This window comes from Balaenoptera borealis (genome assembly GCF_965194805.1).
Source record: "Balaenoptera borealis genome assembly, chromosome: 19".
NCBI classification, from domain to species: domain Eukaryota; kingdom Metazoa; phylum Chordata; class Mammalia; order Artiodactyla; family Balaenopteridae; genus Balaenoptera; species Balaenoptera borealis.
In genome coordinates this window covers 13,291,172-13,308,235 of record NC_138878.1, presented here as the reverse complement: position 1 = coordinate 13,308,235, position 17,064 = coordinate 13,291,172, and the positions used below count along the sequence as shown (strand labels likewise).

General features: G+C 51.5%; 1 protein-coding gene and 2 long non-coding RNA genes across 3 annotated transcripts in view; 1 reads left to right on the top strand and 2 right to left on the bottom strand.

Moving 5' to 3' along the window:
- The window catches only part of LOC309617563, a 60,596-nt gene extending 54,831 nt beyond the window's left edge, over positions 1-5,765 (top strand). The window contains exons 4-5 of the long non-coding RNA XR_014238042.1: positions 3,619-3,733; positions 5,656-5,765. This is a non-coding gene — a long non-coding RNA (uncharacterized lncRNA). The remainder of the gene's footprint in view (positions 1-3,618; positions 3,734-5,655) is intronic.
- CALB2 (calbindin 2) overlaps positions 1-5,881 on the bottom strand; it is a 28,571-nt gene extending 22,690 nt beyond the window's left edge. The window contains exon 1 of the mRNA XM_082369985.1: positions 5,701-5,881. Coding sequence (XP_082226111.1) covers positions 5,701-5,797 — 97 coding nt within the window. The 5' untranslated portion in view covers positions 5,798-5,881. The remainder of the gene's footprint in view (positions 1-5,700) is intronic.
- LOC309617580 overlaps positions 1-17,064 on the bottom strand; it is a 548,498-nt gene that overhangs the window by 43,163 nt on the left and 488,271 nt on the right. The gene's annotated exons all lie outside the window — the stretch shown is intronic.

Genomic DNA, 17,064 nt, shown 5'->3' with positions numbered 1-17,064 from the left:
GAACCACAGCTAACATCCTGTTTTCCTTCTGTTCACCCCAGGGACGACCTCTGTCCATATCTCTATTTTGTTTTGGTTTCTCTCTTTGTCAGTCACACACACACACACACACACACACACACACACACACACACACACACACACACACACACACACACACACACACACACACACACACACACACACACACACGTCTCCCAGAGGCTCCTGGGGGGAAAAACCCAGTGCAAACAGCTACTGGATGAATGTTTAGACACTTGACTTTAAATCTGTGTTTCTGGGCAGAGCTGCTTCTGGAACAGAGGCTCTGGAACTGGGCTGGGTCCCCTGAACCTGTGGACATCTGGCAGCCTAATGCTGGGCCAATTCCCTGTGTGGAGGAGGCCAGAAGGATGGGGCAGATTGGGCGAGAGAGGAGGGGAGGCAGCCGAGAGCCAGAGAGGAGGGGGAGAGGGCCAAAGCCAGAGGCCCCAGCTGGGACCTGCGGGGCAAAGGCGGGATCTGATGCAATCCTCCAGGACAGCCACCAGGTCCAGAGCTGGAGAGGCTCAGTTCTTGAAGAGCCTCACGCCTGCTCTATTAATTCTGGCTCCCTGGGTATTGGGAGGGATTTCCCTGAGGGGTCTCCTTAGCCCTGGAAACCTCCCCCAGGGGTTCAGGTAGTGAAACTACTGAAGTCAAAGGGGAATAAACAAGGCGAGTAGGGCAGGGACGCGGGATCGCTGGTGGCCGCCCATGCGAGGTGAGGCGAGGCTGAAGTGTCCTGTTTGTGAAGACGTCCCCGCAGCTGCCTCCCTGGGGGAGCCCCAGCTCTTCTCAGACACAGCTGCCTCCCCCATCGGCTTGCTGGGCCATGGGGCATGAGGGCCTCACAGAGGATGTCCGGCTGGCATGCCGCGGACATCCACACCGAAGGGCACCGTTGGCAAAACAAGTGGGGAATTTGGGGGTGAAAGCAGAGGTGGGATGGGGGACTTATTCCTAGGGCTTTACCCCAGGTGGGGCAGGAGGCTGCTGCCAAAGAACCCCAAATCCTGACATCAGGCCTAAACGGGACACACGGATCCCACAGAGAAATGCCGACAGGGTTAAAAGAAAGCTGCCCTCAGACAACTTTGGCTCCCTCCCAGCACCAGACCCCTTTGCCTTTAATGCTCCAAGAAGCAATCATTTTTATAAATCCTGTAATTATCTTATGAACAGCACAGTTGTATTGCATAGTAACAGCTGTAGGATTTGTGTAAATGCTTAATATATACTGGATATTCTGTAACCCTTTGGAGGCAGGTCTTTTATTATGATTATTATTAATTTTTATTGTTGTGTTAGTTTCTGCTGTACAGCAAAGTGAATCAGCTCTATGTATACATATATCCCCTCTCTTTTAGATTTCCTTCCCATTTAGGTCACCACAGAGCATTGCGTAGAGTTCCCTGTGCTCTACCGTAGGTTCTCATTAGTTATCTATTTTATACATAGAGGTCTTCTTTTCAGTATTCCGAAAGACTTCTTCATTTAGAATTCCAGTGCAAGCTGCCCGGGCCTCTCTCCACCTCTGAGGGGCGCTGTTGTTCAGCTTTCTTCTGCTTCCCTTACCAGGGACACAAGCTCCTCAGTGACTGAGAGCCTGCCTGAGCACTCTCTGTCTGGCCAGTGTCCCCCATGGGGGATGGGTTTGGAGGATGCTTCCGTTACTACTACTGGGTGTAGGAGGAGAGAGGAGGGGAGACTGCACAGGGCCTTCCTCAGTTCTTGGTGGTCCTTCCTGTCGTTCATTTTCAAAGTCCTCAGGGCCACACCCATATGGAACAAGGCTCAGTCCCTGTGCAAGGCTTTGAGAACCTCCTGCATCACTAGGGCCATCTGGAGGCAGACAAAGGCCTAGAAAACTCTGGGCAGATTCCCACACCTGGAGATATATATGGATTTCTTTTGGGGGGGGGTGCCCATAAAATTATTTTCTTCCTGAATATTTATTGTTTTGCTGATTACACAAGAAACACATGCTCTTGTAAAACACTACAGAAATTTACTTATAAAGTTAAAGAAAATACCTTTTAATTTTACATCATCTACTCTGTAGAGAGGACCACTATTATTATTGTCTTTCAAATATTTTCCAGCATACTTGTTTCATTAATAGTAAAAATGGGCTCATACTATTAATAGTGTCCTGCCATAATTTAAAAAAATCTCCATAATACATCTTGGACACTTTTCCATGTCAGTACAAAAGCCCCATCTCAATCCCATTGGTTGCATAATATTCCATTGTAGAGATTAGCAGGATTTATTTTTCTGTTCCCTAGGGAAGCACAGTCTTAAAATTTCAGTATCCCAAAGAACTTGATACTAGGCCCCCTTGTTCATATAACTTTATGTATATGTACAAGCATATCCACGTAGGTTGATTCTTGGAGTGAGTGGGATTGCCTGCGTTGTCCTTGTCCTGTGAATGTCTGCTGGCCTCTGGGAGAGAAAATATCCCTACACTTGCAATTGCTTCCAAAGGGTAGCAAAGGCCAAGGGCAAAACTTGGCTCCTCACGGACCTTGTACTGATTGTCAGCAGAATAGGAGCCTGGTGGCCGTGTGGTCAGAACCACAAAGAGAGGCCAGTGTGAGCTCTGAGCTGGGCATCCCTCTGAAGCCTGGATCTTGCAGAGTGAGAACGTTTCTGACTGAGAAGTGACCAGGAAACAACAGAATGGTGGACTCAGTCATGTAGGGCATGTAAGGGTCACTCAGAGCATGGGGATGTTATGTCGAAGAGCTCCAGCCCCAACCTGGCTCACAGGGTGCACTCGGCTGCCGTCTTCCCTTCCTCTGCTTTTGAAAGATGACACCTGAACCCTTCCAAGTGCATTACCTTGGCTGACCACTGAGGAGGAGTTGGGGGGACTAGGAGAGGATTCCTGGGTCCCCCTACCCTCTCACTTTGCTGCGTGATCTTGTGAAAAGAACGTTGCCTCTTTGAGTCCCAGTTTCCCCCTCTTCAGACACCTGCTCCTTCCTTTCTCCACTGCAAGGCTGATGATAATTTTGAAGATAATCTAATTCTTTGGGCAAAGTCACCAGGATGACGGCTCTTCCTCCTCATTAGAAATGGGCTGAGTTAGGAGGGTCAGATTCCCTGCCTCATCCCCACTCTCCTCGGAATCCAGCTTCTCTACGGACTCCTAGTCTCTGTTTACTAGAGTCCAGGAGGGGTGGGGTGGGTCGGTGCTCCCCCTCCTTGGTGGCTGGGACTAATTGGGCTCCAGAGGGCTCACCCCAGGGACCTGGTGAGCTGTGGAGAGTCCTCCCGGAGCTCTTTAACTCTGTGAGCGGCAGGGGGACTCTTAGAGTCGGGAAAAAGCCCCAAGATAAAAACAGAAGCCAGGGTTAGTAAGAGGAGGCCCAGCCAGGGCAGGGAGGACCTCAGGGGTGAGGGAGAAGCTCCCTGGCAACCATGGGAGTTCAGGAGGGGACAGGTAGGGAAGGTCCAGAGCAAGGTGACCCACAGCTTGATTCTGGGTCCGTTAGTCGAATTTCAATTTGGCTATAGCCTCATTTTCCTAAATCGCCTTCTGCGCCATCTCTGGTATTTTAATCCTTTTTTGCTTTCCTTCTCTGTTAGGTCCATGGTCCCTCCTTGGGACTTCCCTGAAGTGGTGACCAGAGCGGGCAATGGGATGCCGAGGGGGACAAGGAATCAAGAAGCAATCTAGCTCCCCTTTCACATTGAACCAGAGGTACGATGGTTTTGGGGGTCTTTAAAGACTCTTTGGCCTCATGCTAGCTTAGCTATGCTCCAGCCATAGGACCCCTCTCTAGTATTAAAGGGACTGCCCGTCACCTCCGAGGCTGGATCAGGAGGGAAGGCAGGTGTCCAGAAACCAGAGTTGGGGAATTAAGCGCTGGCCAGGAACCAGTGCCGCCATCACCTCGCTACATGACCTCAGAGAAGTCACACTTTGTGTGTGTTCCCTCATCTGCACAAGGAGAATCGTGGTCTCCCCATAGCCTCACTGTGCAGGACCCAAGGTGCGATTGTGTTTTGAAAAGTACAAAGTCTCAGCAAATGTGAGGATTTGCATGATTATCAAGAGCGCTCTTGGTTGGCCCCGTGAGAACTGGGGGAGAATAGAATTGTGGAGTCCTCTGTTTATAGCTGACTCATCTGGCAGGAGGCCTGTGGTATAACCTTGGCCACTTGGTAACTTTCCTTGAATCATGCAAGTCTCTGGTGCAGATAAACTGGCAGGAGAAGCCTTAGGGAGTGCGCGTGTCACCTAGAATACAGAGAGGCTGCAATCTTCTTATAGCCCTTTCCCCCAAGGGAGTTTTATGGTACCAGCCAGGGATTGGAAATACAGCCCCTCCTTAGCCCCATTTTACAGATTTAACAATCTACCCACCTCCTTTAGTAATTCATAGGCAGATCACCGTCCTAATCCAGGTGTCACATGCCCAGTCCTCTGCACCCCCAGATTCTCAGTTTGCTCCAAGGGAACAAAACTTCATTGGTTATCATACCCATTAACCCCTGCCTCTCCATAGCACTCTGGGCCGAGGGCCTCTGTTTAGCCACCTTTATGCCCGCCCTGCCGAGGTGAGGAAGGGAAGGGAGAAGAATGGAGGGAGCCTCCACCTGGTCCTCCCTCTGGTTCCCATGCCCCTCGCTCTCAATCCCAGGATATACACCCTGGGCCACCACCCTGCCAGTGATCTGAGATGCCAGAACGTTTCAGATGCCCACCCCAGCCAGGACCTCTGAGAAGGAAATCAGATCACTTAATTTTTTGGAGTGGTGGAGAAAAAGTCTCTAGTGATATCAGAAGCCTCTAAAAGGGGGGGGGGGGCTCCCTTTATGCCTGAGTCAGGCCATCATAGACCCTTGGAATCCCAGTCCTTAGAGCCAACTTCCAAATGTCGTTCAGTCCAGCCCTCGATTTTTGGGTGAGTAAATGTCAAGACCACACAGAGCAGAGGGTGGGTCACTGAGGCATTTAAGATTGTGCCTCCCCCGATCCAGAGAAGGAAGGAGTCACCCAAAGCACCCAGGATTATCACCATGAGGGAACATGTCAGGCTGGCACCCCAAGCTTGCCTCCCACCACACCCTGTGAGTGGGACCTGAATGCCCGTGAGGGATGGAACGTGGGCAGAAGAAGCCTAGGGGATGCTCACTGCTGGATGCCCTCTCCACTCCTGCTCCCACCAAACAGGCTGGGGAGGCCAAGAGTGTCCCTTCAGGACCCCCCAGCTTGCCCCAGCCCCAGGACCCCACGGGGCTAACCTGGTATTCAACAAAAGGGGAACTTGAGGGAAGAAATGAGTGGGTGTCTGAGACCTGTGGCTGCCGCAGCTGAAGGCAGGATGTTACCTTGAAGAGAAAGGCGGGGAAGATAAGACGGCAGGGGGAGTCATGGGGAGCCTTGCCAGCCCAGGCCTCCCCTCTGGGAAAGCCCAAACTTGCCCAGAATGAGGCTGCAAAAGCCGGTGGGCTCTGTTGTCTCTGTCAGGGAAGAAAACTTCCGGGCGGTTGTCACCAGGGCAACCAGGTGTCTCCCAAACTCGAGACCCCGAGCTCAGCAGGCTCTGCACCCAAAACACCCCCTGGGGCAATCTTACCCCTGCCCTCAACTTCCTTGCCCTCTTTCCTCCACCGCAGGTCCCCTGGGGGCGAGCGGGCACACAAGTTGGGAGCTTTACTGACCGTCTGCGTCAAAGTGCTTCCAGATCTCCAGGAACTGGGACGCCGTAAGCTCGGCCAGGTGCAGGTAAGGGGGCTGCTGCTGTTGCGGCCCAGCCATGGCGAGCCGCTCGGAGACCTCAGGCAGCACTGCGCTCTCGCTGCGCGCCGGCTCCTCTCCCGCACTCGGCCAGGTCTCGCGCGCCACGCTGCCTTTATATACAATCCGGAGGCTGCGCCCGCGCCCCGCCGGCAGCAGGGGGCGCGCGCGCTCAGAGAATCGGCTTGGGTCTCAGCGGGGCGGCGGCCGACCCGGGGCTCCGCAGGGGTTCGCGGGGTGGGGGCGCCCGTCTGTGCTGAGACCACTCCTCGCCTGGCCAGGGAAACAGAGGCTCTCGGGTGCAAAGGGGAGAGAGGCTGCCCTTGCCTTCCTTCTCCCTCTCTCTGATCATCTGGAGTGCAGCCACCACGTATCATCACTGGCAGCGGCAATAATACTAACAGTAGTAACAGCAACACCACCAGTAGTAATAATAATAAAAGTTTGACAAGTCTTTAGCACCGGGACTTCGGAGTTCTCTAGGACTTTCTCATGCCTCCTCTCGTCTGACCCTTTCACAGCAGGAAGACCAGGGACCACTTTTCCCATGAGGGGACTTGAGACTTCAAAGGACCAAATGACTTGCCCAGCCCGGCTCTGTTTCCTCGCTCTCATAGCTCCTTAATGGGGCCCAGACTTGCGGAGAAGCCGAGGGTTCTCTAGGCTTTACTGGGGGTGGCTGGAATCAGCGACCCCCAGGAGGGATCCAGATGGAAGTGGAGGAGGGACTTCCACTGATTGCCCTCGTCTGGGTACCTCCCTCCACCCTCTGGTGCCTGCCGCACCCTGGTCAGGCTCTGGGGGCTTTGAGACACTCGTTCGGAGAGCTGCAGAACTATATCCTCCTCTACCAGGTCTTAGCCACGCCCACCCATGGACGTCGTGGGAATTTGCTTAGGCTGGTGGGCAGAGAAGGCCTCAACGCTGACCTAGGAATATTATGCGCTGGTCTCAGAAAAGACAGAAGCAGCTGCTGAGGGTACAGCCTGAGAATATAGACAGGACTCCCCAGCTGGGGGCTAGGCTCCCTCCCCATTCTCCCTGGGGGCCTGAGCCTGGGGGCCTGTCCTGGCCTTGTGGACCGTTACCCCCAGAGTGGCAGCTTTGTCCCCACTTTCTCCCCTCTCCTGCTGAGTGACTGAGAAATGAATTGATGCTCATTATCATGTGCTAATGAATGTTAGCTGAACTGCCTTCCAAAAGGAGAGCAAAGGCAAGGAGGTGAGAATGAAAAGGAGGTCACCAGGGGAGAGAGGAAAACCAGGAGGAGACAGGGGGGGTAGGTTGTTCCTTAGGGGGAAGGACGAGCCCATAGTGAGCCCAAAAGAGGCAATACAGAGTGAAGGTTCCAAAACCACTTGTTTTTTTTCTGCCCAGAGCAAAAGTGTTTAGAGTTCCTTGCAGGAACAGACTAGGAGAAAGGAGGTGTCATTAAGAAGCTAGCTTTCCAGGCCTGTATGCATCCCCCTCCCCCATGCTGCTGGCGAAGGGTCCAGGGCTGAGGAATTCACCAAAACCGCTGGGTCTAGAGAGGCAGGATTGTTCAGTGGTTAAGAGCAGGCACTCCAGAATCAGGCTGCTTGGATTTGAATCCCAGAGTAAGCTGTGTGACCTTGGGCAAATTACATAACCTATCTGTGCTTCAATTGTTCTCTTCTACAAAATGCGAATGTGGGTATTTGCCTCTTAGAATTGTTCTGAGGATTAAATGAGCTCATGCTCCGGCTGCCCTTTGTGGAGAAAGAGCAGCAGTGGTTGGTGTGGCAAGAAATTCCTTGGCCAGCATCCCTCCCCTGAGGTAACTAGTAGTTTCTAGAGGGGCTAACCCCAGAGTGAGGCCAAGGGGAAAGGCTAAACACAGGCTGTTAACCAGTGTGCTGCCAGCCCCTCGGGGGTCAGGCTCAGCCCCTTCCAGCTCTGACACTGTCATCTGGGCTCTTCTGGCTCACTTCCTGCGCCTTCCCCTGGCCCAGATCTGGGGTGAGGGATCTCATTTCTGGCTCTCTAAAGACCCAAACCAGTAACCCCCTTGCTGCTTTGGTTTTCCTGGTGAGGAAGAGAGAGTGGAGCTCATGCTTCCTACTTTCCCGAGCTGCTGAGATGGGGGAAGATGTTGGCTTGACTAGGAGAGGTCCTGAGTATGACAGCAGGGTGACCACAGTGGTCTCCAAAGCCTGCATCGGGATAGCCCTGCATCGTTGATTTTAGATGCATGCTTGGAGTCTCTTTCTGGGAGACGCATCCCTGACTCCCAGATACAGGCCCAGGGAAGGCTGCAGAGCCCAAGCAGATCCCTTTGTTCCCAAGCTGAGTCCTGCAGAAGCAGTCATGTTTAGGATTATTTAGCAGTCATGTTTAGGATTGCTCTGCGGTTGGAGAGATGCGGGTACAAAACCTACTTTGAGACCTTGGCCAAGCTATTTAACCTCTTTGAACCTTAGTAAAAATACAGGTAATAATAATACTGGTGGCACAAAGTCAGTGTAAGGACCAAAAATAATGTAGTCGAGGAGTTAGTTAGCAAGAATCCTGGCAGCTGTAAGTGTTTAATTAAAAGGTGGATATTGTTATTAATACAGAATGTTAGGAATTTTCTTGTTGTTCTGAAAGAGTAGCACAAAAGGGGCTTAGTATCCCACTTGTTAAACTTCTCCCCAGGAGCTGGGTACCTCCTGTCTGCTGGGCTGCCCTCTACTTCCAACCAAGGCCATGGGCTATGAAAGGAGAAGCTGCATGGGGGAGAGGGAGGAGCTTAGTCTTTGGGGAGTGCAGCGTGTGTGGCCCCTCTGAAGCCACACTTTGCTGGGGAGACTCCAGAAGACCTCGCCAGGTCATGGGGGGTGCCTGCTGTAAGGGGACACTGGCAGGCCCGCCTGCTCCCGGAGCAGAATTCTGGAGTCTGGGCTCCTTGTGAAGACAGAACTGGGCCTTGTGTCTGACTTAGAGCTGTCTGAAGGCCCAGGCTGTCCTGTCCTGGGCCTAGAAGGAAGGTGGGGGCAATCGCACCCCGTTCCTGTTCTCTGCAGCCCTTCCTTGGAGGTTGCTGTGGCTTCTGGGAAGGTGCACAGAGTTGAAAGAAGGAGCAAAAGCTAGATACTGCTGGTTGATCCTTGGTGTTGAAGGAGGCCAGGGTGGACCAGAAAATGGCTCCAAGAAAGCCTTCATTCTACCGTGCAAGGTGCCCTCGAACTCCCCAGAGACCAGCTGTAGTTCCCACAACCCGAGGTGACCAGATGGGTAAGAAGATCTCCTCCCTGCCCCGGCCCCTGCCCACCGAGGGAGGAGATGTCTCAGAGCCAGCCCACCCCTCCTCTCCATGCTCAGCCCCAAGCCAAGACTCTAGTCTGTAGCGGGGGGAGGAGGAGAGCTTTGAATAGGAGAAAAAACTGGAGTTTTAAGCTGGACCTGACCAAGTTTAAATACCTGAATGTGAGAAGAAAAACATGGATCCAGAAATCTCTCAGGAATGGGAAAGAGTTTCAGTGAGCATATTTGAAAGCAGTGACTATAGAAACAAAATCCTTTTATGTTTATGTGTCAATGAATTGAGACCTTTGTAATTATTTTTGGATGTCTGAGGTTCTGCTACTCCTCCAGGATCTCCCCACGTGTTTATAACGATGACAACAATGATGATGACCACAAGGATACCTTTAGTTGACTTTAAAAAGAGGGCTTTTACTGTGTCTTGCTTGGTTAGGTCCTCACAACTAGCCTATCAGTGCGAGAATTGGGCCTATTTTGAAGATAAGGAAACCAAAGCTCAGAGAGATGAACACCCAAGACCACGGGTGGGAGATAGGGAACATTTTGGCTCCTCTGGTCTATGGAGTCCTTGTGGACCAGGCGCTAAGGCCCTGGACAATATGTACAAAGTTCTTCCCATGTCCTGACCACTGGAACTGCAGGGAGCCTCCTAGTGGCAAGGGATGACACCACGTCTGCTGTTTCTGAGATGCCTAGGAGTTCAGCTGATGGCTGGTTCCTCCTTCCCCAGAAGGGGCAGACTGGGTGCCATCCTTCCTTTTGCACCCCCGCGCCACCAGCTGCATCATGAGGGCTGCAATCCAGTACCAAGGATTGGCAAGAAGACTTGCCCTCTGCCTCAGACCCCAGACTTGCTCCCCCAAGAAGGGAGGGAAGCCTGCTGACTGTGAGGTGGTGAGATGCAGGAGAACAGATGACAAACAACTTGCTAGCCGGTATCCACTGGGCTGAGGTAATTGGCAGAGCTGCTCAGAGCACCTGGTGTTATTTTGGAGAACATCAAAGAAAAAATCAGAAACCCTGCTTGGTCCCTCCCTCTGCCTGGAAATATTTCTTCCAGATATTGCCTCTTTGGTCTTTAAAATGGTTAGGCCTGGTTACTGGGGTGCCGGAGAGCTGGCCTTGCTTCCCAGAAAGAAGGATGAAAAGGATGCGGGAGCCCAGCAGTTTCCATGGAAACGAATCAGGTGGAGGGAGAATAGAGTCCAGAGGAACCCAGAGGTGGGAGCAGGACTTCTGAATAAACTCAGTCTGAAGCCTGAGAATCTGTGGACAAAATACTCCCCTCTGAGCAAAGGATTTGGGTCACCAGGATAGCAATAGGAGGTGGAATGACAGTAACTGGGGGCTGTTGAGTGACACCCTCCCCCAATAGGTAGGGACACAGAAGAGACTGAGAGCTCAGGCTTCAGGATCCCACAGGACCCTTTTAGCTCTTGGTTTTGCTGCTAATCAGCAGTTCTGCCATGTGATGGCTGTGTGACCCTTGGCAAAGCTTCCAACCTCTCTGAGCTTTCCTTTCCTCGTTGGTAAGATCTAGTAACTTCCTCATATGACCTTTATGAGCATTAAGAGTTGGAAAGCATGTAAAGAGTGATGTAGGGCCTGGAACATATGAAGCACTCAAATGTTGTTATTATAGGTGAGGAAACTGAAGGCAGATGCTAGGGGTCTCATTGAGTCAGTGCAGCCCACCCCCCGGCCAAAGTGCAGTCAAGGATAGGAAGTAAGAGATCGCATCCCAGAGTGGGAAGGAGCTGCTGGAAGGGATGCCGTCTCTACGGCAAACAGACTGGTATGCAGCTGTGAGGTCTGGAATTGCTGCAGCCACCTTGACACCATGAGTGAGAGTCTAGAGTGGCCCAAGATGGAGAAGGGCACAGGGTGGAGACTGAGGATGCAGTCCAATCACAAAAGGCAAGACAGAGAGACTGCAAGAAATTGGGTCACATGTAACATCATTTGAGCTGCTGGATCAAGCTGAGCCTGAAGTACCTTGAACTTTTCAGTTATATGAGTTGATATATAACCATTGGTGTTTAAGCCCATTTATATTAGATTTTCTTTCATTTGTAACCAAAAAATCCTAACTAATAATCCAAGAAGAGGACAGTTGTTCTCATGAGACCTGGACTTGGGAAACCTTCAGGGACCAAGGCTCCTCTCTTTCCTTTTTTCTTAGGGCAGCAAGCCACTCCTGCTCAGATTCTGTCTCCATCTGCACAGTTTGTCCAGTTTCTTCTCTCCCACAGCACCTGTCCTCACGACTTTGCCTTTCCTTGCCTATCATAGCCACCTGGCCTTGACTTGTCCTCAAGAGTCACAGCTTCCGTTTCCCCTCTGTTTGTTTCCCTTTCCCAAATCCCAAGAGAAGGATCTGATCGGTCTAGTTCATCTCTTTATGTCAGGCCATTCAAATCATAAGTTGCCACCCAGCTGTGGATGGCACCCACCCCTTGATCCCATCAGCTGTGGATCCAGTCAGAAGGGGGTGAGGGGAGCGGAGCGGGGGGCAGTGCAGAGAAGTGGCTGTTTCCCTTAGAGGGAGTTGTGGGCACAGTGGCATTAATGAACACCTTTAGTCTTGGGTGCTCAACGTGGAAAACTCAAATAGGCAGTGGAACATGTTTGCTGTAAACCTGGGTAAAAAGCACTCTGACCAGTGAGTCCAAATGCAAAAGAGCTGGGGAAGGGGGTGTCATCTAGAACAGGGGTTGGCAAACTTTTTTTTTGTAAAGGACCATATAGTAAATTTTTTTAGCTTTTCAGGCCAGAGTGTCAGTCTCAGCTACTCAACTCTGCCATTGTAGCACAAAAGCAGCGAAGGACAATATGTAAACAAACATGGCTCTGTTTCAATAAAACTTTATTTACAAAAACATGCACTGGGCCAGATTTGGCCTGGGACATAGTTTGCTGATTCCTGGCCAAGTAGAATGAATTTTAGTCTCTCTCTAACCTCTTAAAGCCTCAGTTTCTTCTCCTATGAAACAGGAACACTACTAATAGAACCTACGCAGAAGAACTGTAATGATTCAGTAAAATGATGCATGTAAATTACTCTGCATAGTGTCTGGCACAGAGTAGATAGATATTGGCTGCTTTTATTCTTTTTATCACTGGGTGGAATCTCAGAGTAACTGAATTCTATGTCCACCAATTTGCTTTATGAATCTACAAGAGTCTCTTCATCTTCTCTGAGCTGAGCTGGGAGCTGATAATTCCTCTCTCCAGAAGGTTAGAGAAGATCACTAAAGGACCGGGGTGAAGGAGATCGAGTAAGATAAGGCTCAGGCAAGGCCGGCAGAGGGAAATATAACTGCAAATGAATCCAAACCTGCAGGGCCTCTGTGTGAGGCTGGCTTGGCCTCTGCGTGGGGGCCTGGCAGGGAGCCCTGGGCTTGATTTGCAAACAAACCTGCTCCATTTCCTGCCAGAATGGGACTTCCTGGTGGCTGAGAATTTGTATCCTTTCACCAAGGATAGGTAAAGTGTCCCTAGAGGAGCAGTGTCCCACTTCCAGGATTTTCCAGTGTGTAGCAGGGATGTTGGAGTGAGGTGCTCAGAGGTCAGGGTTGCATTCCATTCATTCATAAGCTCGTTTAAAACTGAATTATTCATGCCCTCGGAAAAATATTTAATAACCATCGGCTTTGTGCCAGGCACTGTAGTAGGCCTTAGGGAGTCACTGGTTAGAAAAACAGAAATAGTCCCTCCCTTCAGGAGTTTAAAGTCGAGTGGGGGAGACAGATAGTGATCAAACCACATAATGGAACATAGAAGGGAAAACAGTTTTTAACAAGAGTCCCGTAAATATCTAGTGTTTAAGGGAGGTCATTCTGAGAGGGAATTAACCGGGAGAAGGGAGGAGGGGAGCATTCCTGGGATTTGAACCCCATGCTCCGTGGTGGAGGAACTGTAAGAAGACTGGTGGGATTGGAGCATAGGGCGGGTGGGGTGTGTGGTGGGATGGTGACCCCGGAGAGGTAGGCGTTGGCCAGGGTCCATCTCCAGTGGAGGTGGCCACCTTCCTTCCGTCAAGGGCAATCCCTGGAGAAGGGTGCAGGTGTGACAGGTAGCAGCCAACACCTGCAGCAGCTGTGAGGTGGGAGCCCTGGTTAGGGAAGGGGATGGAGTGGGACCCCAGGAGCAGCTGCTATGCCCCAGACAGGACAGGTGCATCACAGCAGTCCAGCCAGTGAGAGACCAGGCCAGCCACTCCGGAGCAGCGGCCAGCAGGGAGGACCCAGTGTTCCTCCAAGTGACCTCCATCCCCCCACCGTTAGTTATCCAGTTATCACTGCCCTCCCTCACGCTCAGACACCACCCTGGAGAAGGAGGTGAGGAGAGGATGGAAAAGACTGAACATTTCTCCAAAGGAAACCAGATTCTCCAAAAGTGCCCTTCTGAGCAAAACAGCATGGTGGTACCATAAATAGGCAATTTTTTTTTTTTAAGTCTTTATTGAATTTGGTACCATATTGCTTCTGTTTTATGTTTTGGTTTTTTGGCTGCGAAGCATGTAGGATTTTAGCTCCCCGAGCAGGGATCGAACCCACACCCCCTGCATTGGAAAGCGAAGTCCTAACCACTGGACCACCAGGGAATTCCCATAAATTGGCAATTTTAAAGTGTGTTCCCCCATTCCGGCCCCCCTACTGCCTGGCAGGGTGGAGGCATTTGAGGAAGACAGGACCAAGAAACTGTATCTTCCTTGTGCATCTATCTGAGTGATTTGTGACCCCACCATGCTCAGTTCTTCTCTGTCACCCCCACTAGAATGGAGGTAGGGACCTTGTCTATTTTGTTCATCACTTTTTCCTGGCTCTCAGCACAGTTTGTGGCCCATATGTGCTCAATGAATAATTGCTAAGTGAATGAATGAATGAATGAATGAAGGGCAGCAGAGAGGAAGAGGATATTTCTACTTAGAGAATTACGACCCTCTGAAAGCTCTAGAAATGAGCCCTTGCATGGACCTGGCCAGCTCAACTCTTGGCAATCAAGTGCCAGGCAACGGGCCCCCGAGGGTCACCCGCAGGAGGGCAGCTGCTTGCCCTGCTGGCGGCTGAAGCACCGTCTGGCGAGAAGGAGCTGTCTGGCTCTCGTCCTCTCCCTCATTCATTAATTCCCAGGCTTGGCTCATAGCTGCTTCCCTGCCCTGCTTTCCCCATCACGTCAGTGGGGATCCCCTCACAGGCAGAACACAGGATGGGGCTGGGCGGTGGGCAAGGAGCAGGCCCAGGCCGGAAGGAGCCACACTGGGGCGCTTCCTGGAACCTTCAGCTCTGGCTGTGATTGCTGATGGTTTGATACAGGAGCCAGAAGCCCGGGCCAAGCCCAGCCCAGCCAGTGCTGGAGGGTGACAAAGGAGGAGGTCCAAAAGCAAGAGAGGAACAGGGGGAGAAAGGGGAGGGGAGGGAAGGGAATGTGGTTTTCCAGGAGTCACAGAGACAGATAATGAGGTCTGCGCCTACAGGGTCACTTGCCCATAGTAGATGCCAATTGCGCCCTGCTGAGGACCCTTCAAACGATGGTACTGTGCCCACTGTCTGCTGTGAGGGTTGACTGCTAGGGCTCAAAGCTGCACTGTTCTCTGGAGAATTGCCACCTTGCCCAGAGATGCTCCCCTACCCCACCGTGGGACAACCCATAGCCAATGACTGGCAGATACAGCATATCTCAGCCTGGCCCCTTGCCTTAGGGCGAGAGGACTCTGTGGCCCATTCATGCTCCAGAGCTCCCCAGAGATCAGGCTGAGGCCAGACTTCAGCTGAACCTGTACCTTCTCCCCTGGCTCCTCAGGGTTCCTCCTGGGTGCCCTCACCTCAATAACTCACCTGCGCAGAATCCCTGTCGTGGGCTCTGCTTTTACATCAGACCTAAGACACGCTCTCAGGCTAAGGTTCCTCTCTTACCACTTGTTGGAAAGCCCCACTCTCAGTCTAGGACTCTGGTTTCTGACACTATCTAGAAATGTTGTGTTTTCACAAGAGGGCAGGATATTTCCAGCATGTCAGTGGTTCTAACGAAGGGTTCTAGCACCGCCATTTATTAGCTACATTAACTTGGACCAAGACGTTAACTTCTCAGGGGTTCTGTTTCTACATCTGAGGAATTGGGATCATGATACCATGTTGGAGTGTGGCTGTGAGATAGAGAGGGCTGGGGGAGCCGGTGACAGAGAACCTGGCTTTAGAGTCAGATAGATCCGACCAGCTGTGTGTCTTGGGTGTGTTGTTAACCCCTCTCGGCTCAGTTTTCTCATCCATAAGATGAAAATAACGCTGGTACTGAAGCCGTGGGTTCCTGAGAGCCCCAAGTACATGCAAAGCACTTACAACAGAGCCTGGCGCATTCAGGGAATATTAGCCACAGAAGGTTTATATGGCACCTGCACAGACCGAGTACCCAGTACGAAGTGAGTGTTGTTTTATTAATGGGGATGGTTCGTCTAAAGTCAGATGTCATAATAATGATAATAATAATAATAATAAAAAATACCTTTGGTAATTTGGGAGAGGTGCCTATAAAGAGTGGCCCAGAAGTGTGACAGATGGAACCCTCGGGGCCTGATACATCACATGTGGGCTGGGGAGGGGTAGGCAGATGGAACCCACCCTGAGTCAGCTGGCATGAATCCGAAGCCACTGTTCTGCAGCAGCCTGCGGCTGGTGGCTTGCCTGCATGCCAGCCCATTTGTCACCCTGTCTTCTCCTCCACATTTGAAAGCAGATCCCCAGGGATCATGGACAGAGCACACAGAACAAGGAGCCGCTTTTTTTTTCTTGACGGCTGGAGAGGGGAGGTAAGGATGGCGAGCAGCAATGAATGACCAAGGGCTTGTCCTTGAGGAGAGGACGGTTTGACAAGATGGGAACGGTGCAAATTCTGTCTCATGAAGGACAGGGAGCTGCGAGCTACGGCTCTCAGGCAAAATCCAGCCACCTCCTATGTTTGCATAGCCTGCAAACTAAGCATGGTTTTTACATTGTAAGTGGTTGGGAAAAAATTAGAAGAAGAATATTTTATGAAAATGATAAATTTCAGTGTCCGTAAGTAAGGTTTTAGTGGGACACAGCCCCGCCTATTCATTTACTTGGTGTCTACGGCTGCCCTCGTGCTACGATGGCAGAGTCCAGGGATTGCAACAGAGACTCTATGGCCAGAAAAGCCAAAAATGTTTACTGTCTGACCCTTTTCAGAAAAAGTTGGCTGACTTCTGACCCAGAGCATCAGGCTGACCAAGACTGGGTAGAAGGAACGTTGCTTCTCCCCGCTTACATTTGCTTTTCCTCCACAATTCCATCTCTTTTTAATAACCCTCCCCTTCAAATGCTTGGTACTTTCTTAACACCTGGCTAAGGCAGAGGGAAGAATCTGATTAATAAATTCACCCTAAGGTGTTGGTGACTTAATGTATTGTGCCCTCCTTCTCCCAGGAGATTGAACTGAAGGAATAAATAGATCAGTAGCTCCCTTGGGAAGGACTCACCTGGGAATGAGCAGTGTGAGTCCTCCTTAGTGGCCCCTGGGACTTCCGAGGGCGGGTTAGAGAACGTGTGATGCTTCCTGATGTGAACTCTCAACCCGGATGGTACAAGGCTTCTTTGATGACCAGATAGTGCTGGGAGGACATGGAGTATGTGAACAAGTCAGGACAATGGGGGCACCACATCCCACCAGGTGCTGCCCAGGAGGTCAAGCCCCCATGGTGTGGCCAGGGGACAGGTGACAGCTGGCTTTGTGCCTGTGTTGTCCTTGACACTTGCTCTGCAGGCTCTGGTGCTCTGGGTACCAGCTGCTTGCCTTTATGCAGAAGCATACCTTTGTCCTCCTCTTCTCTCTGCTACCTGGAACTGAAGGTCAGTCGCAGCCGGAGGGCAGGACGAGTGCAGCTTGGCCACCGCTGCTCAGCCATCCCCCAGACTGCGGACTCAGCCATCCTGACTCCAGGCCCTAAGTGGCTGGAGAGCTACAATGGGTTTCATCCAGCCTGCCGCCTCTGGTTTCTCCAGGCT